The 24,280-nt window shown below is 38.1% G+C and overlaps 1 protein-coding gene across 8 annotated transcripts in view; it reads right to left on the bottom strand.

Annotated features, from left to right (window-relative positions):
* Positions 1–24,280, bottom strand: part of PTPRZ1 (protein tyrosine phosphatase receptor type Z1) — a 133,262-nt gene that overhangs the window by 44,650 nt on the left and 64,332 nt on the right. For all 8 annotated transcript variants that reach the window (XM_077178986.1, XM_077178987.1, XM_077178990.1 and 5 more), the window contains exons 3-8: positions 12,912–13,091; positions 10,948–11,099; positions 9,450–9,545; positions 9,131–9,197; positions 5,595–5,752; positions 4,899–5,049 (exon numbers count right to left, since the gene is read on the bottom strand). In XM_077178986.1, coding sequence (XP_077035101.1) covers positions 4,899–5,049; positions 5,595–5,752; positions 9,131–9,197; positions 9,450–9,545; positions 10,948–11,099; positions 12,912–13,091 — 804 coding nt within the window. The remainder of the gene's footprint in view (positions 1–4,898; positions 5,050–5,594; positions 5,753–9,130; positions 9,198–9,449; positions 9,546–10,947; positions 11,100–12,911; positions 13,092–24,280) is intronic.

Here is a 24,280-nt window from a genome sequence, read left to right as displayed (position 1 = left end):
TATCTGTCCTGGGAATCAAAAAATCTCAATTTTTATGGCTCTATGAAAGTAGCACTAGAAGAGATGCATACTCTCACACTAGCTATAATAGACTGATCTACAGTAGATTGTGTTTAATGGTTAAAGGTAAACCTATCACCTGAATTTCCCCTCAAGGCTGTTTGAATCTTTTTATAGTACTTAAAGAAGAATGAAAAGGTAAATAATGAGAATCTAAGTATTGCATTAGCAGCAGTCATTTAATGTTATTATATTTTAAGGCTTGTTATTATATTTTTAGCTTGAATTGGAATAAACGAGGAAACATTTTTAACATTTCATAATGTGCTTAGAGCAATATATGAGTATCTAGAAAAAGAAAGCAAAAAACCCTATTATCATACTAAGAAAAGAGGTGCAGATTCTTTGGAGTTCTCTAAAAAGAAACGAAAACCAAGATGCCCCAAGGCTTTGGGGGACAATGCTGCATTTTGGAAGAGAAGTCCTTCAGCTTTGCATTTTGCCACTGGAACACAAGGGGGCACTCAAACCTCGTCGAAATATTTGTCAAAGGAATTTCTCCAAGGAAGGTGGGAAGTTCTGAGCAGCTTCTGCCTGAGAGAGTCAATGGAAAACAAGCAGCAAGGCTTTCCTAATTTCTGTGTTGGTATGTGTAAGCTAATAGCAGAGGCAACGTTAGTCTTTGTAATTAAGGTGAGTTCCCTTTCTGTGTTTTGAATCTACTGTGCTATATAATTGATACATCATTTTATCAATTACACTTAATTATTTTAATTGATGCAAAAAAAGAGCAAGTTTTAAAAAAAAATCTATGTTGTGTACATTCCATTCCATTCCATTGCATTCCTAAAATTTGTCATTCCTTCCCATTTCCACCAGATGGCAAGGAGAAATCATTAGAATAGCCTTTCTCAAGTCTGAGTATGAACACAGGTGATTTAAACAGATTTCCATCTTTTTCAATGAATCTAAACACTCCTCAGCTATTTCTTTTCAAAGGTGTTTAAAATTCTTGTCAAAATGCTTCTCTGTATTCCAAATTCTTCTCTAGTCTTTTTCCTCCCTTCATCTTTTTTGCTTATGAGTGAATTTGGTTCTGAAATCTCAGTCTGTACTCAGACTTATAGAGCAGTATTATAAAACTTTTAAAGGTACAAGGTTGGTGCTTCCAGTGTTATTTCTTTGTTTTCTTTTTTCCCTTTCCAGATGGTTCTTCTATTTTTTTTCCCAAGAAAAAGTCTTTCTTTTTGTTCTCTTCCTTTTGATGTTCATCTCAGCAATGACTGACATTACTACATGACAATCATTTACGTATTATTTCACCTCCATTTTTTCCCAAAATGTTTTCTCTTGCCCTTCTTCTGATGCCAATTTTTAAATCATCCTGCTGATCCCTTTTCTTTCCTACCAGTCAGTAACACAGAAGTACTTTACTCTGCTTTTTCCCATTTTCCTTCTCCAGAGACTAGAAAGGAGACCACATAAAACTTACCTAATTAAGTACTTCTGCTGTGATACCAACTTCTAGAAAAATCTGAGCAAAGAGACTGCAAGAAGGAGCTCTTGAGTCTGTTACTAGTCTGAAGGACAAATTCACAGAAAAATTTGCAAAAAAATTCACAGAAAGTCAGAGGCCTACTCAAACCCCAGCTAAACTTTAAGCCAAGTCTCTGCTTTCTCCAGGTGAATACTTAGATGCTGGTTTTGCATATCACATCATGTTGTAGTAATGCATCTATCTTTGCTGATTCTCCTGTGGAATAAAATGCTACCCACGTAACTTAGGAAATTTTTATTTAAACTTAATTGCATCATGGGGAACCACTGGGGTACATCAGCCAAATCATTGCCAAAAGCTGCCTGGGCTATGTTTTTGACCAGAATACCTTTATAACCTGCCCAAATTTGGTTTTTTTCCCTCAACCTTCGTTGTGTTCTTTTACTTTAGTTAAATCTATGTTTGAGATTATTTTTTCAATTCAACTTTTCAATTGTTGAAGCCATGAAATCACTTCATTTACATTCATATATTCAGGGGCTTTGTAGATCCCTGCAGTGGAGGTGGAGCAGCACAGCAGATGTCTGCTGGGTTGACCTTGGCTGGCCACCAGGTGCCCACCCAGACATTTGCCTACTCCCCCTCCTCAGCAAGGCAGGGGAAGAAAGTAAGATGATAAGGCTGGTGGGTCAAGATAAAGACAGAGATTGCTCAACAATCACCATCATGGGCAAAACAGATTTGACTTGGGGAAATTTATCACCAATAAAAATAGAGTAGGATAGTGAGGAACAAACACAGAACTATGAAACCGCCCCACCCTTTGCTTCTTCACAGGCTCAACTTCACTCCTGATTCTTCCACCTCCCCACTCCTAGTGGCACAGGGGAATATGGAATGGGAATTGTGGTCAGCTTATAACACTTTGCCTCTGCAGCTCCTTCCTCATGCTGTTCCTCTGCTCCAGTCTGGAGTCCCATCCACAGGATACAGTCTTTCATGAATTTTTCCAGCCTCTGGACAGTCTTTTGGGAATAGACTGCTACACTGTGGGTCCTCCCTAAGGTCAGAGACCTGACAGATAACCTGCTCCTGCACGGGCTCCCTCCAGAAGCCACAGCCAGCAGCCGGCTGCCGCATGGAGTCTCCAGAGTCTGCCACAGGACAGGCTGCCTCACCATAATCTTCACTGTGGGCTGCAGGGGAATCTCTGCTCTGCTACTGGAACACCTCCTCCCCTTCTTCTTTCTCTCACCTGGGAGTGACAGAGCAGTTTCTCTGTCTCCCTCACCCCTCACTGCTGTGCAGCTTTGTTTTCCTGGAGGTGCTGCCACCATGGCTCCCAGTGCCCTGCGATGGGTGGGCTGGAGCCAGCTGGGACTGTCTGGGTCTGCCTCAGGACAGCCCTGGGCTCTCCCCACAGAGACCCCCCTGTACCCACCACTGCCAATGCCTGGGCACCTGCACCCCACCCACTGTGCCAGTGGAAGTGTCCACACACAGCTGGGAATCTGAGAATTGACAATGAAGTCACGTGGACTGAGGAACGTGAAGGGATAAACGCACGAGTCCTCACCCCATGTCTCACAAGAGAATTTAACTGAGAGCCACTGAACTTTATGTGGTTGTATTTCTCATGGGAAAACAGGTTGGCTAGTGCTTTTTATCAATATATATTGTCAGTCTTGAATTTGAAGAACCCATTGTTTTTTATACCTTACTAAATCCAGGAAGATAGATAAGAGTTAAGCTTCAGCACTTATTTCCAAGGCCTTACCAGAAGGGTGGAGAGGATGGAAAGTCACCCAATGTGCCCAGCAGCTACTACAATGGTTCTCAGGTTTACAGGAATAAACTATGATTTTTATTATAAATGGATTTGCATGTCAGCTAGGTTGGTGGAGATTAAGCATTACAATTTCAAAACACTTTTTTTTAGGTGAATCCTCAAGCATGGCTGTAAGGATTAGCTATTTTAATCTTCTTAAATTGCTACATACATATTGCATAGGGAAATTACATATATCATTGGGCAGGTTTGGGGAATGAGGCATCTTCCATGCCCTTAGTAGGACTGTGCTTGTATACACGTAAAATGTTGGGGATGTTGCTGTGAGAAAATTCCTGAAAATATTTTGAAAATTCCTGAAATTACTTTATAATGGAATAGAAAGAAACTTCTAGCTTTTCTAAGAAAACTTAGTTCTACTTACGAAATGTCATGTATTAATTACAGCAATAAATCAAGCATTTAATCCTACTCCCTAATGAGAATCTACATTGAATGCAACAGGAGAAAATTGAGATTCTAGGTTTCAAAACACAAAATAATTTTTCAGTTATCTACCTGAGTAATAATCAGTCTTGGCATTTCTCATACATCCTCTAAAGGGATTTAAAAGATTAGTTTTTTTCTGTTGACTACTATGCAATATTAAACATGAATAAGCCTATTGGCTCTTAGAGACTTTGGCATTTGTGTTACAGCTCTTACATCTGAACACTTAACTTTAATGATTCCTAGAGTTTTAAAATTCTGTCTTAAAATGGAGGCAAAAATATAAACACTTCTCTAATGTTCTACATTAAAGAAATCCCATAGTTGCATTTGTGTGCGTCGACATACATGATCACATAAATATGTAAAATTACATGTATGAAACCACACTTCTAATCAGAACACCTATAGCCTGTGCTTAAGTCATCTGTTCATGTCTAATTAAACACAGTTCAGTGAAACTGAGTTAAAAAATCTACAGGTATTCTCATCCAAGTAGTAACACAGTGCTTCCAGTTTAGAAGTTTCCTATATATTCTTTTGTGTTTGTTAGTATAGGAATAATTGACTTCCATATTTAGTGCCAAATCTTGTTTCCTACTGCTTTATGTACTATTTTGGTCACAGAACCTTCTCAAACCTCCCTGAAGTTTAAGGTAAGACTGAGAACAGAATCTGGCTTCTGGAGTTCTCTCCATCTATCACTTTTTAAGCAAACTACTTGAAATTAATTTGGTGACAGCCCTTCAGTCTCTATTGAAAAAGCATCCACACTACACGATGAAGAACCAAATAGGTTTGTAAAACAAAATACTCTTGCAGTCTCTGAAAAGGCAGCTGGTTGAAGTCTGAAACACATTAAAAGGGCTCTGTAAGGAAGCTTGAACTGACGTGATTTTCACTGAATGCCTGGTCAAGACAAGCATTTAATTTTCCACTCCATTTAATCTGACATGTTTTATGATTGCTGTTTTTTTTCTCTAAAGTGATAGATTTATGACTAATAATACAGTGTGCTACTTTCTACACAATTTAAAATGAGTAACTGCATACTTGGATGAATCTTGAACTGAAAATTGTCTTTTAACTTGCAAAGAGAAGAATGACAATTCAGTTAAGTACCTGCTTCATGAATCTCTTCTTGTCCAGTGTAAGAGGAAAACACCTGCCCAAAAAACTTATATTGCTGTTCTCTGAAGTTGTTTTGCAGGTAGTCCATCAGCATAACATAGCCAGACTGCTGCATTGTAAGCACTTCACAGAATACAGCTAACTAGAAGACAAGAGGAAAAAAATAAGTTACAAACCATAAAACTTGACCAGATTCTGCTAATAGGCAAAAGCTCTGGGGAAAAGACGTTGGATAAAGTCTCAGAGTTGAGTTATCCTGCATGGCACTGAACTTTTCTTCTGTTCTATCAGTGTATCTAATGTTTTACTCAACAAGTATTTTTAAACCACTCAGCTGTTGGAGCTATATGCTCTGCTTGGCATCACCATGTGTCTGGGGGAATACCCAAAAAGTGTTTTGTACTCCCTTTTATCTGAGCTCGAAGTCCAGACAGCCTGGGATATGTTCTTATCCTATTTTAAGACAAGAAATTGCTCAGATTCTAGTACTAAACTATGAAAAATGTAAAAGATAACACAATTAATATAGATGCTTTCTAATCTAACAGCTGATGAAAAACTTCTGACTAGATTAAAGAAAAGCTTTGTTGGGCTGGCAATGAATGCTGTGAGCTTCTACCATATACATGGCAATTTCTCTTTGGTATTATGTATAATTGTTTGGTTTTACTACATTAAACAAATTACCTGGTTTTCAGAAATACTTATGGTATCTTTAAACACAATCCATTCAACTGTTTCAGAGCATGGAGGAGCTGATAGAGAACCATTGTAAGTGTAATATTTGTCTGTTGCATTCGGCAAGAGATTCAGCAAAATAAATGGTTCTAAGGCGGCCTGTTTTCCTGAAAAAATAAAAAAGAAAAATAGAGTCAGATAGTTAAAATACTACCAAAGCAATTAATAAATACAAATCACACTCTTCAAAAGAACTACCATTATAGGAACATGCTAATTTAGAGGCTTTTCAAAATTTAATTTCCAGACAGACTAGAATACAAATAAATCATGAAGTCTTCTATTTCATTTGAAAAAGTATAGCTCAAGCCCAACTTTGTTTACTTGGGAAGGTGTAGTAAGTTATTCCAGTAACAAACGGACTAATTTTAGTATATTAGTTCACAAGAATTTTCTCACTGTAAGCTTACATACAAGGTGCCAAACCTTTGTCTCACTCTTGAATTTCAAAGAAAAAAGGTTTATTAAATCTTTGTTCTAGGTCTCATGATATGGCTTCAAACTCTCCCCCAAATTTAATCAAGTTGTTGAGTTTTTTGCAGAAAATCACTGCCTGGGGAGCAGTTGCCATGCTAGGCCTGAGGGTTAATATTTCTCATGATAGCAGAAACAAAATTTCTGTGGATCAGGATTCTTTTTAAAATGGTGATAATATAGTGAAACACTGCAACAGCTTTACACAAATCAGCAAACAATGCAAAGACCTCCTCCAGGAGAACACGTCCTGTGAAAATAATATCAAATCTTTCAGGTCAGCACCTTACTGGGTACCTTTTCAGCTGGGAGTAAGCATGAGGGATTGCTGGAAATCCATCCACAGAAAGCTGTGCCTGCTGGTATGGCAGTAGGGTCCAGCAACAGCAATTGGCATAAATGGTAACAACTTCAGCAAGGCAGACTTTTCAGTCTGTCAAAATTATCTGCTTTACTTTCTGGTGCATCTAAAATAATGTTGCTTTTCACACCTTGTAATAGTGTAGATAGCTTATACAACTTACTTCAATCTAAAGTTACTCATTTCAAGTTCCTCCCTAATTGGTAAGTACTTCTGAACATCTAATGAATTTTCATACTGTGCATTAACTCATGCTTTTACAGGTATGTTACTTATTCATCTCTGTACAGATTTCTGACCTTTGTCTGCATAATTCCTTACAAATTTGGTGAGAGCAAAATTGCATTAACAGTTGACTACAAGGGATTGATGCTTTTCTTCTCTGCAGTGACTTCTCTACTGAGTTAAGGTTTAAGAGCTGGCTCGTCCCCTCTCTCTTCTTCATGTATCATGAAGAGGGAACATTTAGCAGTGAAGAACAAAGCACATCCTTCCATTTCTCCTGTCAAAATGCTAATCAGCCCTCAGACAGAAGCTATCATTGCTATCTGGTATGTGTCTAGTTAACACATTTGTCCCTCAGCAAAAATGAAGTCCATTTTACATAGATGGCTGGGGACATGAAACTTCTCATTTGTAACAAGAATCCTGCCATACATTTTGCAACTTTGGATTTTAGAATACCCTTTAATGAGACTCACAGCCTAGATTCTCAAAATCAAACACCTACAAAGAATGATGAAAACCAGAAAGTTTGTCTAGAAGGAAAAGGAGTGCTCCTCTGCAGAGCTTGAGAACTCAGCAACTGTGATTCAAATAAGCACAAGAGAGACATGACTGACAAGGGCACAGACAAGGAGAGATTGTGTGCTTTTCTTCAGAAGAAACAACCTGATTTGGTTATGACCTGAATTTCCTGAGCTCATCTGCATTTTATTCAGGAAAATTGTATTCTAAGCATTGTTGAAGGGCCATGTAGTGGCTGTATCTTGAATCTTCCTCTGATAGTTTTACAGCTCCTTCCAAGGCTGTAGGACAGCATCTGTCTTGATGTATTACTAGTTCTCCTTTTTGTTTCACAGAAGATGACACACAAAAGTAATGAATCTTAACTACTTTATATTTCCACCCCCCATGTCTTTCTAACTTATGAAAGGTGTTCCCTTTTAAATTTGTTGAATAGTGTTTGTTTTCCAGAGGGAAAAAAGAAATCTTGATTTGAATGTCACACTTTTGAAGGCTTTTAAAACAGCTTTTTAAATTCAAGCACCATTACATAAAGGAAAACTGAGACAAGGTTTCCTTAAAGTCATGGACATGATGTAAGAATATGTCCCTGTCCAAGACAGTGCTCATTCATATTTATGCATCTGCAAAGACACCAGAAACTGAGTTAGAGACATAGCCCAGATCTCTTTGTGCACACTGAAGATGTGTCTTGATTAGCAAGCATTACCAATACTATATATTTGGACTATTTTGGATTTACACAGGAGCTACTGAAAAAAAATTTCTCTCCTCTGAGTCTACTGAACATGACAGTCTCACTATTGTAAGACCCTTCTTAGATAGTTACAACAGTCTTACTTGGCTTCCAACCAAATAGAAAAACCCTGACATGTATGATTAAGAAGACATACATAATAAATCAGATTTGTCTGGATTTAGCATTTAAACAGTTAAAAATTTCTCATGATAGTTATATTTATTCATTTACATGTCTGTTGTTACAAATATTCTTGGGGTAAATTAATCAGAGAAACATAAAATATCTCAAGTTGGAAGAAACATGTGAGGATCATCAAGTCCAACTCCTTGCTCCTCACAGGACAACCTAAAACTAAACAATATGACTAAGAGCATCATCCAGATACTTGGTGCCATGACCACTTACTTCTCTGGGGAGCTTGTTCCCAGGCTGTCCCTGATCACCATCTCAGTGAAGGGCCTTTTCTAATGCCCAGTCTGAAGTTCTGACACAGCTTCACCCAATCTCCTCATGTCCTACCACTGGTCAGCAAATGCTTCTCTGTTGCCCCACTTAAAGAAGTCGTTGACTGTGATGAGGCACCCTTCTCCAAGCTGAACAAAGAGACCTCAGACACTCCTTTCCTCAAGACCTTTCACAATCTTGGTTGCCCTTCTCTGGATGCACACTAATAGTTTGATGTCCTTCTTACACTGTGGCACCCAGAAGTGCCCCAGTACTCGAGGTGAGGCTGCCCCAGCTCAGAGCAGAGCAGGACAATCCCCTCCCTTGCCTGGCTGGTGATGCTGTGCCTGATGCCCCCCAGGACAGGATTGGCCCTCCTGGCTGCCAGGGCACTGCTGACTCCTATTCAACTTCCCATTAAACTAAACCCCAAAACCTTTTCCAAAGGGGTGCTCTTCAGACTGTCCCTCCCTGGTTTGTAGGCATAACCAGGATTTCCCTTTCCCAGGAGCAGAATCTGGCACTTGCTTATGTTAGATTTCATGTGGTTGGTGATTGTCCATTTCTCATCTGTCCAGATGAGTTCTGTCATTTCTAACAAAATAGACATGACTGAGCAATAGAGAACCATGCTCCTCAATGTCTCAAAGGTTTCATAGTCACACTGAAGTGGAATTGAGTTAATCAGTAATCAATAAAAAATGGAGGCAAACTTACCAAAACGACTAACACTATCTACTCCATTAATGATTGGAATGTAATCCGGATTATCTTCTAGTCCAATCTGTTAAAAAGAAATTGAATATTTTAACAGGCTTCATGAAAAAGGATTGCAAACTACAGTTTACCACCAAAATTATAGATGATTTAAAGCCAAACAAACTTATTTTGCCCATTTGCTTTTCTGCAAGAATAAATTAGAAAGATGGATGAAATTTTTAACTCAGTGATCACACATTGGAACCAGTTAAATTCAGTTTGAACATCTGCTGTGTTTCAAGGCTTATTAAATGACACAAAGATATATTTTGTTTACCTCAAACAAAATTGATAAAGCTCTTAACTTTCCACTTCCTTTAACTGCCTCTTCAAAATCTGTAAACTGATCTGCATCATAGCAGTAGATTTGCATCTGCAATTAAAAATATATTCAAATGTTATATATAAAAAATTGTAAACACTCAGTAATACAATTGCTTATATTCCCATTTTGAGGAAAAAAACATCCAAAGTATTTTAAATAAATGTAGGGATTTTTTACCTCTCTCATTTGTGTTATTTGAGGATGCAGAATGGAATTCATCAATAATTAGCTATGTAAAAACAAGCTCTCCTGGAAAGCTTAATGCTGCAGGAATTACCCTTTCAAGGAGCACAATGCTTTCCGTGGATAACACAGTAAGCTGAGATAACTGGACACCTGACCTAGAGTACTTGGTGAAATTAGTCTGTCCATCAGTGATAAAACATGAATAATATGTCAGGATGTCCCTACTGCATCTGCCTTGCAGTAAGTGTAGAAAAACATTGGTAGTATAAGATCACCAGGCACATCTGACTGCTGTCATGAGCACTGGTTTTGTTGCACTCCTTTCTCTCTTTCTCCAGATGCAGCTGGGAAATCTCCTCCACTGCAGGGTGACCAACGTGTATGGGGGAGTGACTGCTCCTACTGGCTTTCTACGAGATGATGATGGAAGAGAGTATTCTCTGTGATGCCTTGTCAGGGCAGATGGAGTGTGACTGGGAATTTTAAAGTGGCTAGTGAGGCAAAAGAAATGACACTGTCCAGAGACTGCTCCTGGCTTACCACTCTTCCCCATGTATAGGCCAGCCCTGGCACTATTGCTTTGCTTTCACACAGAAGTTCAAAATGTTTGGAGTGAGGAACAGCACAGTTGCCTGCCACAACTGCCTCTTTTGTACTGGAAGATGACACAATGCCACGTTGAGGGAAGAGAGTTTGGCCTTTGTGCATCCCAGGAGGAGCTGCTCCTCTCCTCCAGCCCACTCCCATGCTGCTGCGACTCATTCTGCCGAAGCAGCCAGGGGGACGCTGGCCTGGCTGCCTGTGAATGTGGCTGCACCCAGGACCTGCTCACGTGGCTCTTGGCACACCACTGCCAGCTCTTTCCAGCCCACACTTTGTATCTGTAAGGCCCAGCAGTCCCCATGGGCTCTCAGCAAAGCCCTGACTTTGAAAAGTCCATTTACACTTTGAACAATGAACTGATGTGGAACATGATGGGCCAAATTCATGGGAGCTCAGCATTTCATGGGAGCTTTGTCAGATTAGCAGAACTGACATCTAACACCATCTTAGAAGATGGGAAAAAGTGGAGTTTAGACATTATTAACATGCCACTAACACATTAAACTGCCCTTCTAAAATGCATCATTTATTCTTAATTTGGATTTAAGTGAATGATTATATTTACAAATAGATTTAAGAGATAAACAAAGGAATTTTATAGAGTAGTAATGTCGCAGAATGTCAAATTGTTGAAATCATCAAAATCTATTCTATACTTTACCTCAAGAGGATATTTTTGTCCTTCTAGACTATGTTCTGATCCGTCTGATGACGCGTTGCATTTTCCCCAGTGAAAAGTGATCTTGCTTGCTTTGAATATGGTGTCTAACCCACCTCCACTCACATAATAATCACTTGTCAGGTTAATTTCCACTGAAAAAATTGAGAAAGAGGGAAAAAAAAGGAATGTGAATATAAAATCCAGACAAGGCATCTATAACTCTCATATTTCAGTTTTAGGTGCTAGAAGTTAAATATGATATGCTTATTTCTCTGTATTTCATAAGCAATTTGACGGGAAATTGGTTACTTAAACCAAGTAACAAGTGTGGTAATTCACTATTAGCATGGAGAATATGTTTCATTTCATGCTTTAGTTCATAAAATAGTAATTTAATGAAGTGCACTGCATTTCCTGTTATCTGAAACTAGACACAGAACTACAGTAAAAAGTTGAGAAAGCTGGTCTTGCTACCAGCTGGCTGTCTAAGAAAATAAATTCCTGAAGTACCTACCTTCCTGAAAGGGTCTGTGCTTCTAACAAAAAGGAAAATACACACCTACCCCCCATTTTTACCACAATTCTATATACAAATCATGAGACAACACGACAAAAGAATATTATAGCCAGCTGTCCTGATGTAAGACTCTTTAGCTGTGGAGCTATCTCCCATGGGAAAAAGCAATGACAGGTCTTCAGCTGGACATAGCTGTACACAAACTGTAGATGGGACAGAGTATTTGTCTTCTGGAGAGAATGAGCAGGATGGGATATCCCCACATTTTGTCTTTCCCATCTCCAGCAACTGTGAACTGCTTGACTTCTTGATAAAACAGCACTAATGGAGCTCATTTTCCCTGCATTTCTTTCCTCAAAACTTTGAAGACCATTTAAACAAGCTTAGCAGTTCCTTGAAAACATCTGGATTGCTGTAGATATGAAAGATCTCAGTTCACTTTTAAGGACTTTAAAGAACATTTTCTCAGGGGCATTTTGAAAAGACAAAGCAATATTTATCTGAGCTAGTTGGGCAGGAAAAAAGTAAGTGATTTGTGTAGTGATATGTAGAAAGTATACGATAGAAAGAACAGAAATTAGGAACAATGATGCTAAACTGAGCTGAACTAAATCAAACTAAACTAAACAAAAAAGGCTGATCTAGGGGTCCCACTGGAACTGGTAGAAGGTCAAAGAGAGTTGTTAAGAGATACCTTCCTCCACACCCATGCCCCAAACAAGGAACAGTACTTCTAACAAGCAGCTTTTAGTTTCTGCATTCCTGGATTTATAAGTGGTAGTTAAAAGATTTGTCTGACAATTTAGATGACACCATAAGCTTTTTTCATGGCTTGGAAAAATAGGCACTCGTAGGTATAAATCACTTCTTTCTAAAATGCATTTCTAAGATTGGTAAAACAAATCAGAACTCAAAAGCACACATTTCTCTTCTTTGACTGTTAGGAGGCGTCTATGTGAGTAATTCAGATGAAAGTTTCTCTATTATATGTGTCTATGTGTGGGTGAGATAAATCCCAACCTGAGCTTTTTGTAACTTCAACTCATCCATGAAGTGCCTTCAGATGAGTAGGTAATTTATTCGTACTTTTAAAAATCATTTTTGCCTACCCATTTCAGACCCTAGATATATAGTAATAGTTACCATAATTGCACAGCAAATGCCAACTTACTGTTTAGATTTAATGACATGCCCATGATAGGATGATAGTCACGATGTGATTGCTTTGGCTGTATCTGTCCATGCACATAAACATTTTTGTTTGTGTGATTTCTGTTTCATTTAGCTACTGTCATCACTGTTGTTTTGTTTATTTATTTAATAGATAAATTCAGAATGTACCAGCTAGGTGAAATGAAAATGATTCAGTAAAAGTCCTTGGTTGGTTGTTTGTCCTATATCACTTTTCAGACCTCTTAACTCGAAACATGAAATCTGACTTTTTTACCTGTTTTGCCAGTGTTGCGGATGAAAGTATCTTCCAAAGTTTCCTTTTCCCATCCATGGAATTTAAGTTTCTTCAGATTCACATTAACTTGGGTAAGATCTTCATCTATATTAATAGGCGATTGTTTGGCACCATTACAGGCAGAATATTTCTTGCCCCAGTTCTTTTGGTTTAAAGTTCCTAGAAATCAAAACATTTGGGGTAAATACATTTAAATACTAACTGGCATCCATACATTTTTTATTGTGGTAATGTTAAAACACAGTTTGCAATCTGAGATCAGAGTACTGGCCCTTTTTTAGACTTTGTCTGTAGCAATATTTACCATTCATTCCTACCTTCGGCAGTTAAGTCACACTCTGAGCACTCTAGACATCCACACATACATTCTCATGAATCTCCAAGGAAAGCATGAAATAACAACAAAACCCTCATGAACAATGTACATGAAACAAAAAAAAAGCTTTCAGATGAATGGAACCAGCATGCAAAAAATCTTGGAAACTGCTGGAAAACTATCCTACCCAAATAACTTTTAATCATTCCAAGGCTAATGTTCCTTTTGGCCAAGTCGTCTATCTGGTAAGGTTTTTAAATACAAAGGAGCAATAAGATATTTTAAGAATTTCTTACACAGAGGGGGAAAGGTAAACTGATTTTACCCTGGAAAATGAAAAAAGGTGAGTGGGGAAAGGTAAACTGACTTTACCCTGGAAAAGGAAAGCCCATGAGTGATGCTCTCTCTGAGAGGCTGGCTGCATGGCCCAGCTGTGCCTGTGGAGGGCTGTGCACTCCCACTCCATCCGTCTCCCTCTGCAGCTGCCCGGCAGAGAGGAGCTCCTGTGCTGCAGCAAGAGCCTTCTCCAGGGCACAGGGGCTGTGTGCCATTTCACTGGGGCCAGCCCAGACACAAATCAGGGACACACACAGCATGCCCTTCACCAAAGACTTGATAATTTTCAGGAAATGGACAAGTACTCCACAAAACAGTATAACACAGTAGCATCAGCTCTGACAATCTCTTGTTTATATAACATGCTAATATAAATAGAACAATATTTTGTGTATGTTAATTGTTTGAAAACATATAGATATTTTTCCTGACAGGGATTTCTGGCAATACTTCAAAATGGTAATTAAAACCAAGAGTTAACAGTACAGATTCAAGAAAATAGAATGACTTCAGTTAACTTCCCACTTACTAGCAGCTAAGAGCTAATATTAGTGTATGCAGTGCATATATTTGAATTTTTCTAGATATGTTGAAATAAATCAATGCTCGTTTACAGGCCAGTCTACCACATCCAAGTCTGTCAGTGAAGATTTGCTATCTGGTACTCCAGGCAAGGACAGCACTCCTATTGCACTCAGAAAACTCACAGGGGGAAGAAGATATGCAGCCAGTCCTGTAACCATGATAATAGGCAGTCATACAAGATGCTCACCTGGGCAGCCAGCTAGAAAGAAACCTGAACTAAATTATTGAACAAGTACAAGTTAAGCCAGTTACCAGTATCAGTTTGCTGCATCAGAATTACTGCAGATGGTATGCAAACACATTTACTGCCTGCAAATAGCAACAGAAGGAACTGTCAAGCACAATAGGCCAACAACCCAAAGGGAGATCAAGCCACAGGCTTATGAATGTCAGCATCCTACAGGTGGGGACTTGAGCCCTGTACCAAGCAAGCACTGGTCCCTTTGGAAATGGCACACTGGGTAAACTTTCAGCTCCTCCTCAAGTCAGACTTGTCCTTTAGTTGTCAGTTTTAATTTATCACCTGGAAAAATAATGCAATATCCTGATTTGTAATGCACGTTCACAAGAAAAGAGTGGCTGATATTTCATCTCCTTCAAAAGTGTCCCTTAAGAAATTCTCAGCTCAAGTCAACCAACACTTGGATATTAATCTGCTCAAGTCTTCTATAGTGAATTTTCTAACAAATGTTGAAGGCTTTTAACATCAAGAATGAAATTTAAAAAATAAAATTAGAATAGTTAACTTTTAAACAGAAAAGCCTCCAAACAGGGTCAGAAAGGACACAAATAACTCAGCTTGCCCTGTGCATCGTTGCAAAAGGCTCCTGTTTCCAGGTCTGATTTCAGACAGCTCAGTGATTTTCCAAGCTGCAGGAAACTTCTTAAAGGTCTCTCTCACACATTTCTGTCAGTTTGGGTTGAGACAGCTGCCCACAGCCATCCCTTGGAGTTAAGCTGCACTCCCTACTCCATGCTCTATTTCTTTTGCTCCTTTTGCCAAAGCCAAACACTTCCTCAGACTCCTGCAGTTGCCCCAAGGCAGTAGAAATCTCCATTCTCTTTCCACTGATATACCCAATCCCATAGCTGACCTGCAGTCTCTCTTTCAGAACACCATCTTTTTTTTTCCAACATACATTTCTGTTATTCTGCTCTTTCCATCACTGACATTAGAACTGACTAAAACCACTATTTTCTTTTTCCCACTATGGTGCTTTTGGAAAATTTCTTCCATGCTTCTTTTGATGAAAGACATTATTGCATTTTTCATCTTGTCTTTAAATTCTCTACTGTCTATGATTATGTTCAGTAAAAACAAGTAAATTAAAATCAAAGAAACTATAATCTCCGTCCAACTTCCATAGTTTTTTATTTTGTGGTTTTGTATGGAGAACTTAAGTTCTACAACTTGGTAGTCATTACTTGTGACTCAGTGTGTAATAAAGTCCTAACATGAATCTCATGATAAAATTTGCAATCTTTGCTCATCCAAGAAGACAGTGTGTAGCTGTATCATTGATAAAAAACTATGGAATAAAATGTACAGGAAATCAATGGCTGGGTCTGATCTGGGGCAGAAACAGGGGGAATCCCCTAAGGAATGGAGTCTGAGAAGGAATGGAGAACTGGAGTCTGGTCATGATGACCCAAATTACATTTGAGCAGCAAAATACACATTTATGCATGAATTCTGCAAATGCTGGAGCACATATTGGGTGTGTGTATTAGCAAATAGTGCTGAACAATACAAGTAGCATTATAGAGGGAAACAGTTGAGGTTGAGGACCAGATGTCCATATCAGATGTTTTCCAGAAGGTTTTTACCTCAGTCTAGCTGAATGCCCATTGCCTGCTGAAGGCTACTCTCCTGCAACACAATTCCTGTTTGGTACCAGTTAAGATGAACCCATGCCACACACTGTGAGACAACTCTATCTTGCAAACCAAAGCTTAGTAAGTGGGGCGCAGACAGGAGATCTGCTTCAAAAGTCCACTCCTGATCTGAACTAAAATGCTAACATAAATGCATCTGGTGTAGGCAGCAGGTGGTGGAACTGCTGCAGTTTATATAAATTGCTGAAAACCAAAGTAAAAATGAAAGAACTGAATGTTTTTAAACAAGAGCAGATTGTTTTACTAGAGGTGTTATGATGGAAATCATAAATCAAAGCTGAGCCAGCCATTTTGAAAAATATTGCTGAAATTGAGCTTTGAAAATGACTTCTCCCAAACTGTGCTTTGGAAATCCGAGGAGAACAAAAATACGCACAATATATCTTCAAGAGTGCACAGAGGAAGAATATTTGTCAAAGGTGTCAGCTCTGAAAAAGTAACTGGTAACTCATGAAGAATAGAAATAAAACCGAACAAAGTAGATTAAATGGATGCCTGCTATACCATAACCTTTACCACTCTTGTCCAGGGCAGAATGTCTGAAGAAAATTTTCCTAGCCTTTCTTTCTAGGATATGTCCATATCTAACTCTGCTCCTCAACCTTAGTCCCTATGACTCTACTCCTACAACAAGCATCCAGTTCTCCTTTTGGCTTCCACTTCAGCTCTCACTGAAAGAAAGAAATAGAGGTGCTGGAGTGTGTCCAGAGGACAACAGAGAGGGTGAAGGGTCTGGAGTCCAAATCTTATGAGGAGCTGCTAAGGGAGCTGAGGTTGTTTAGCATGGAGAAAAGGAGGCTCTTTAGGGAAGACCTTTAGTGAAATGGATGTGAATCCTAGGGTTTATTTTATAGATGAAGGACAGCAGAAAAGAGAGATGGATTCCTTACCTCTACTTAATTTCTTCCTCTACATTTTTCATCAGCATTTGATTTCATGATGTTAAAATTACTTCTATAAATATAGATTGGACACACATAGGAGATTAAAGATAACCCCTCTGTGTGGACTGTTAATAATGGATTTGCCTTATCAAAAATGTTATTGACTTATCACTTTGAAGTGTTAAGTGATTTCAATTATTTATTTTTAGCAAAGATGTTTTATCTAAGATATGAAAAACCAGAAATAAGGCCACACAAAGATATGTGTACTTACACTGGGACAAAGTTTAAATTTAGATGCCAAATCAATATTGCTCTGAACTCTAAAATATAGAATCATTATACCCAAGGTTGCACAATGCACTCTGTAATCCTCCAAGGCAGAAGAATGATTTAATTCTCAATCTGGATGAGTGCACTACTGGCCCAAAGAGAGAAATTCTGCCAATATGGGTCTTGGGAATCTTACCACAGCTTGTATTCCATAACAATTTGCATTCTAGGGAAACATTATGGTCATCAAAAAACAAATGACTTAAGTTTCACATATTACTGAGTAGAAGGCAATGCTTCTGTGTTATCTTGATCTTCACTGGAATGGTTTTAGGGTTTTGGTTTTTTCCCCTCCAAAATCTCCAACTACTCCCACAACCTGATCACAATCAGTCTCATAAGTTTATAAAAATTCTTAAGATTGGAAAATTCATGAATTTAATGGATGAAATTACTTGCCCAGACAGAGTTGTAACTACAGAGAAAGTTTTGGCTTCCAGGTTTGGGCTTAGCCATTTATTATGCCTGTCTCAGTGGTGCAGTTGCTTGGAGGTTTTCCAGCACTGGATTTCTTGCCAACATCTCAGTCAAGTTTTCAAAAATAAAATTGGGCTAGTTTGGTTAAAGAGAGTCAGCCCACAGACTAGATCTAGAAAAATTTAATAGCGCTTAAACCATAGAAGATCAACACTGATAGAGTAACTTGCTTATAAATGAGCAGAAGTCAAATACTCTTTATCCCATGGACTTTTTCTGTTACTCATACAGTGACAAAGAAATTAATTCAACACATTTTCTTACTGTGGGGTGTAATATGTCAGATAAAGCAAACAGAATCAACAGAAAATTCTAGTTGCTTTGAAACCAGATGCATTCATGCAAGTCAAATAATCTAATCGCTTATTCCATGTAGCACCTTATTAATTGTTTTTGTATCTAAATATCAGCTTACCTAGACTGTATCTTGTGCTTTGTGTCTACGTGCACGTAAACATGAATTAGCTGTGAGAATACCCTGAAAGATAGCACAGCACTAACCTGTAGTCAGCTGAACCCTCTCATTTCAATCTTTCCTTCTCCTCATTTAAAATGTCCTAGACCACTTACATCTTACTAAAATCTGTCATAGAAGATGTGTCAAGAAAATACTGGTGAAACATTTTGCTATCTTCAGACTATTTCTTCCATTTTTGTTTGTTTGTGTTTTGAGCATAAACTATATGCTTTCTTCATATCCACAGTCACAGAGACATTGCTCAATAAAGTAGTCAAAAACCAAGCAAGTAAGAAAAAATGCTTTGTTTTTCCCACTTTATCCCCAGATAGAACAAACTACAGTTGTTGAGATACAGTGGAAAATTAATCAGTCCCATTAATACAGTGGCTATCTGTTATTTTTTCTTCCTGGGACTCAGTCTGATGATTCATGGTCAGACGAAGTGAATTACTGAGCAAAATGCATAGCAGGATGAATGCCAGTGGACAGCTTTCTTTCATAATGGCAACTGTTTGCCATCTTTCATTGCCTAAAAGATTTGGCCATTGCAGGCTAGTTAGAAATATACAATCAAATACTTCTGTGCTAGAGAAATACAGATTATCACAGATGCTCCATCTGCAGGGCACTCAGTGGGACAGCTGGTCAGACTAGGAGAAGGATTATGGGAGAAATTCAGTCAACCTTTAAGGTACCTCTTTTTTATTATTCTCATCTCATTGCTGCTGAATCTGGATATAGCTGCAGCTAGAGAATCATGTAGTTATATATAATGAAAACTTGCCACATAATTTTTTATAATTACAGTAGTGTTATGATCTAAGCAATATTTTCAACTAAGTATTAAGGAAGGAAGTTTGGTATAGTGCCAAATGAGAAAATGTCCAATAAAAAGTAACACATTCTTCTTCCTGCTTTATTTAATTCTTGACAATATATGAAGCCCTAAGTGGGTTTCATAACTTCTAACCTTGTTTCAAGGAATTCAGATTGTAGCAGTTATTTCCTTTACTTTCAGTAATACTTTAAAGAATGAAACTGAGTGACAAGGATAATTTCAAGATCACAAATAACCAGAACTGAAAACAGAACTGGAATATACATGGAACTGACTCACTTTTAGACTAAGAAATAAGCACCAAGAAATAAGGCCTATGGCTTATTTTCCTATAACACGCACACATTTTAATTAGCTGTCAATGTGTCATGGCAACATTTGGACTCCCATATGAGAGTGTTTGGTCTTCCACAAGAAGAGAACTCCCCACCTGTTTTTCAGCTGTTTCACATGCTGCTAGCAGGGAAGGGAGAATAAAATGGGACAATCACAGGCTTAGGCCTCTCAAACTGCCCCTGATTTGGAGCATAAAAGCAACGTTTTTTAAACATGGTAAGGCCCCATGAGCAATTCATCTGTACTTCTTAGAATTAGAGCTTACTCCCAAACATATGATTACTGCACAATGAACAAGTGGATGTTTATTGTCTCTCTGTTGGTGAACATGGGCATAAATTAAGCTTATGGTGGTATGTCTCTCTTCCCCATATCGTGCAACTGCCATTTTATGAGAAATGGAATGGCTGTTTATGAAAGAAATTGTGTAGACACAAAGGTTGTGCCAATTTTTAACAGGCCTAAAAAATGCACTTTAAAGGACTCAGTTGGAGCAAAGGAAGAGAAAGCTATAACCTACTTCAAGCACAGCATTTAGCACCTGTCTGACAAGTGATAGTTCATGCAGTCCCAGGAGATGAGCACAATGAAACTCATCTTCAGCAGCAATAAACCTCATTTTTGCTGGAGTACAGATCACCATCTAAGTCTAATGACTCGCATTATGGCACTGCGTTAGTCTTCACTTTTCTCTCCTCATTATTACAAAGTAGACTCTACTGTATTTTAGAAATTGTCTTGCGTGACAGAAGCAGGCACTCCAGGCACACTGTTGTAAAGAAACAAAATGCAACGGTGAATTTTAGAATAGAGTATATAATCTACTTCTCAGCTCAGCAGATCTAACAATATTGGCTTTCACTGAGAAAATCAATATAGTCTCCTTTTCTTTTCTATTCCGGTATGACCTCCCTCCTGTCCTCTTTCTTTCTTTTTTCTTTCCCCTGCTCTCTTCCCTGTATCCTCCCTCCCTCTTGGACCATTACATGTTAACAAGCAGTCTGTTTAGTTCCATGAGAAGTCCTGTTGTGGTAGAGCACAGTGGCACTTTTTCCTGTTATCAAACACATGCATTAGTATGTTACTACCACCTAGGAAAATAACTTGGGTCAGGACAAGCCTATCTAGAAGAATTTCATAAAGACCACAGTCATGAGTTCTGATCCAAAGCCTGCTGAATTATAAAAATAATCCACAAGTAGGTTCTCTGGGCTTTGAATCAGATAGGCTGTGAGCATATAAAATATCACTACTGAACAACAGTAGTGGAACTGTGAATGCAGAAGTCCCACAACTAGCCATCAAAAAGGTCAGCATTTAACTCTGAATAGCAAAAAGGCATTTATTTCAACTGTAAAGAATAACATAAAGATCATAAAAAGCAAAGACCTAGATAGATATAAACCAAAGGAAGATAAATATAAGTATAAAAGACTATTGGATTGCATCACTGACCAGGGAGTCCTGGAAGCTGCCTGCAGAAAAATCACCCTAATGTCCAAAAGGACGTACCAGTAATTCTGGTTCTTTGCTCCCTAGGTTCTCATATTCACACAGTTTCAATTTTTATAAAATGAAGCTCCTAAATATCTCCAGAAGAACATAATACCATAGGAAATTTGGATTACTTTTAGCATATTTTAGCAGGATTTCGTATCACACTTCTATGGGAATTTCAATACACATTCTGTTTGCATAATGGTAAGGATAAAATGAGGTGATGGGCAGAAATGTGTTATACAGAACTATATTGAGCTAAATGGATTTCTTACATGCATAAGCCAGAGCTTATGCATGTTTAGCTCCACAATTGCTTCTCATATTTTATTTTCTGCATTAGAAAGACAATTCTAGTTCATAAAATGGCCTTTTTGGCAAGGATTTTTGACTACAATTACTAAGAACTTTGATTCTCTTTCCTTTACCTCCCCAAAACAAAAGAAAATCCTTTGAAAAACATTAAAAATTAACTCCCTCCTAACATTACACAAACCTTCCTTCACTAATGGCATTATTTTATTTGGACTAAAAATAATTTCAGCATTACCATTACGTTTACATTTTATTGAAAAACTTTGTACAGATGGTTTCATAACTGCCATAGCAATGTCAGTGGATATACAGAACCATTCCTCTGATAATCCTTGTAAAGTTTAAATAATACTATAACCTGATTAGAGTTTTTTGAGATTATCATATCCTCAAAAACTCTTTCTAAACTCTTCCACTGAGAGATATCTGACCCAGTCTTGATGCAATAATGGCATTATGTAAATTACACAGCAGATATTTCTTTCAAGTACTTTTTGCATAAACAATTTGTGCAGATCTCTGTTTTTCCTTTGCAAATATAAAAAAAATCCTAATAATCTTTTAAAATCTTTCAGTGCTAAGAACTCTCAAAGTCCCCTTCAATGCTGAGTAGTTATTCTCAAGAGTGCAGAGCTAAAAGCTATTCAGCAGTAGGTGCAATCCACCTCAGATTTGGAATTTGCTGCCATTGACAGGATTTTCCCTCACAACTTTTGCATTCTCTCCTACAGTGGAAAATGTCTGAAATGAGGATAGAAGCAGCACCAACTGGACAGAGGTACACAACTCATGCATCTTTAGGCAGTTGTGGTCCCACATCTATCTCTATCAGCCAGTAAGTTCTTTGGCCTCACTGTGATAAAACTTACCTAAAAAGTCTTGCTGCTTTTAGGAGCACAGCTTTTTACTTCATATTCTCTGAAATGAAGAATTCATTGCATTGCTTGTGTTCAGGAACAAATAAAAACTGTTGCCTACCTACTCCACCTAAGACAAAAGTTCAGAGTGGGGACGTTTTCTTATCAATATTAAATTTAAATTCACTAAATTCTTTAACAGTTTACTACTTGTTTGTTTTGGTTTTTTTTTTCAAATCCATGGCTAATACACAGAATTACACAATCTAATATAAAATCTTCTTCCATGAAGGTTGGTGTAATCATTTTTCTCTGCCATTTCCCTATGAAGAAAGTATTTTTTCATATACCTATAGGAAAGTAGAAGAGAACCTGAAGATCATGTTTCTTATTTTTGCCCCATTATTACTTAGGGATCAAATATATAAGGTACACTTTTTACACTTGCAAATATCACATTTTTACTTTTTACTAAATAAACCATTTAAGCAGGAAGAGATCTAGCATAGTTTATCACAGTGGAATAAATTTAAGGAATGACTCTTTGTCTGTTTATCTATTTTAATCAAGAAGTTATTATGGCAGGATCAAGAGTAACACACTGTATTCCTGACCCACTAACATCACCTAACCATCAAGTGTCTCCCCAGTGCAGAGCAGTAATTTTCTTCTGCACAGAATTATGCTATCACTCACATAAAGGATATTAGTGAGTCCCCAGAGGGGACTGAATGCACACAAGTAACTTCAGTACCAAGTCATCTCCAGTACTGAAGAATCCAAACACTTCTTGATTTGTAGGGGGAGATTAAATTTTAATGAAATTTTTTTTATTGCTGTTTTTCCTTTCATTCTTGCTCTTGTTGGAAAGTATCACTTTTATACTTAGGAAGAAAATTATTATACTACCTGAAACATCTTATCTTGAATTTAAATATTTTGAAAACACACTTACATTTACTGAATTACTCCAGAATAAAAATTTTCAGACAATCATCTTGTCTATTCAGTCTGCAAAGAGCTGGACAGCCATAACTGAAACAGATCTGCAAGCTGTTAGGACTGTGTACCTGACTGAATTGCAGTTAATCAAGGTAAAGAGACCAAGCCACATTACAGTTCATAGATACCAAAATTTTCATCAAAAGCTCCCCTATATAGTCTATCACTGTTTGTACCCTAAGACACTGTCAATTTGACTTAGCTGAGGAAGCAAAATCAAAGCCCATTTTGTATCATCATCCCTTGCCACAGTTTCCCAAGGCAGAGATCCAGCTGGTATGGGCCTAGAGACCCTCAGAGCACACAGCCAACAGCACCAAGGGGAAAGCAAAGCCCTGCACCTGCATCTCCTGCCCTTCAGGGACATTCAAGGCAATGCCCATTTTACCACAATATCCCAGCAGCTACAACCAGGCAGTGTATTTGGAACAATGTGGTTATGCTCCTCAGCCAAAAGAAAATTATTCACCATCCATATTTTGCATTTTCCATGATAAGGCCTGAGAATAGTTAACAGGGAAGGAAAACAAGTCATCTTCACTCATTCTGCCAGTGGAGTGACATGGAGAGGCCAAAAATTGAAGGATCATTGGGCCTCAAGAAAAGAAGGAGAGGGATGCTGATTTCGTAGCCCAGCAGCTGGAGCATTCAGCAGGGAAAGAGCAGGGATGACATAAATGGGCTAAAGCAGGCACCTTTCTGCTAACTGGTGTATTCTGAAGAAAATAACTCCCCCTTGTGCTATTTATATGCCTAATGTAGGTGCCTAACTCTGAATTGTGAAGTTTAAGAAGGTATACCTTCTCTACCATCAGCACTGTTACAATGGGACACACTAAACCTTTGTGCTCTTGAGAAGTCTACACAGAACTTACTGCAAAATTCCTCATGTTGCTTCCACTAGCACACATAAACCCTAAATCAGTGTCCATTTCTTCTGCAGTATTTCTCTGGTGTTTTGGTTCTCATTTGAATTAGGTTTCAGCCTCATAAACAGATCAATGTGCACAGTCAGCTATTCTGGTCACAGAACATACTGATGGCCACAAAACACCTTGTGTATCATTAGTCTGTTCATATAAATAGATCATATTTCTGTAGCATATCAAACTCCAATTAGAGCAAGAAATTGTTAAAAATTATTAAATATAATCCATTTCTAGTTGTTTTATAGTTGCCATTCCAGCTCAATGGCTAGTTTATGCAATATGGCAAC

This window comes from Agelaius phoeniceus, chromosome 5 (assembly GCF_051311805.1).
Source record: "Agelaius phoeniceus isolate bAgePho1 chromosome 5, bAgePho1.hap1, whole genome shotgun sequence".
NCBI lineage: Eukaryota > Metazoa > Chordata > Aves > Passeriformes > Icteridae > Agelaius > Agelaius phoeniceus.
This window is presented reverse-complemented; position numbering and strand designations above follow the sequence as displayed.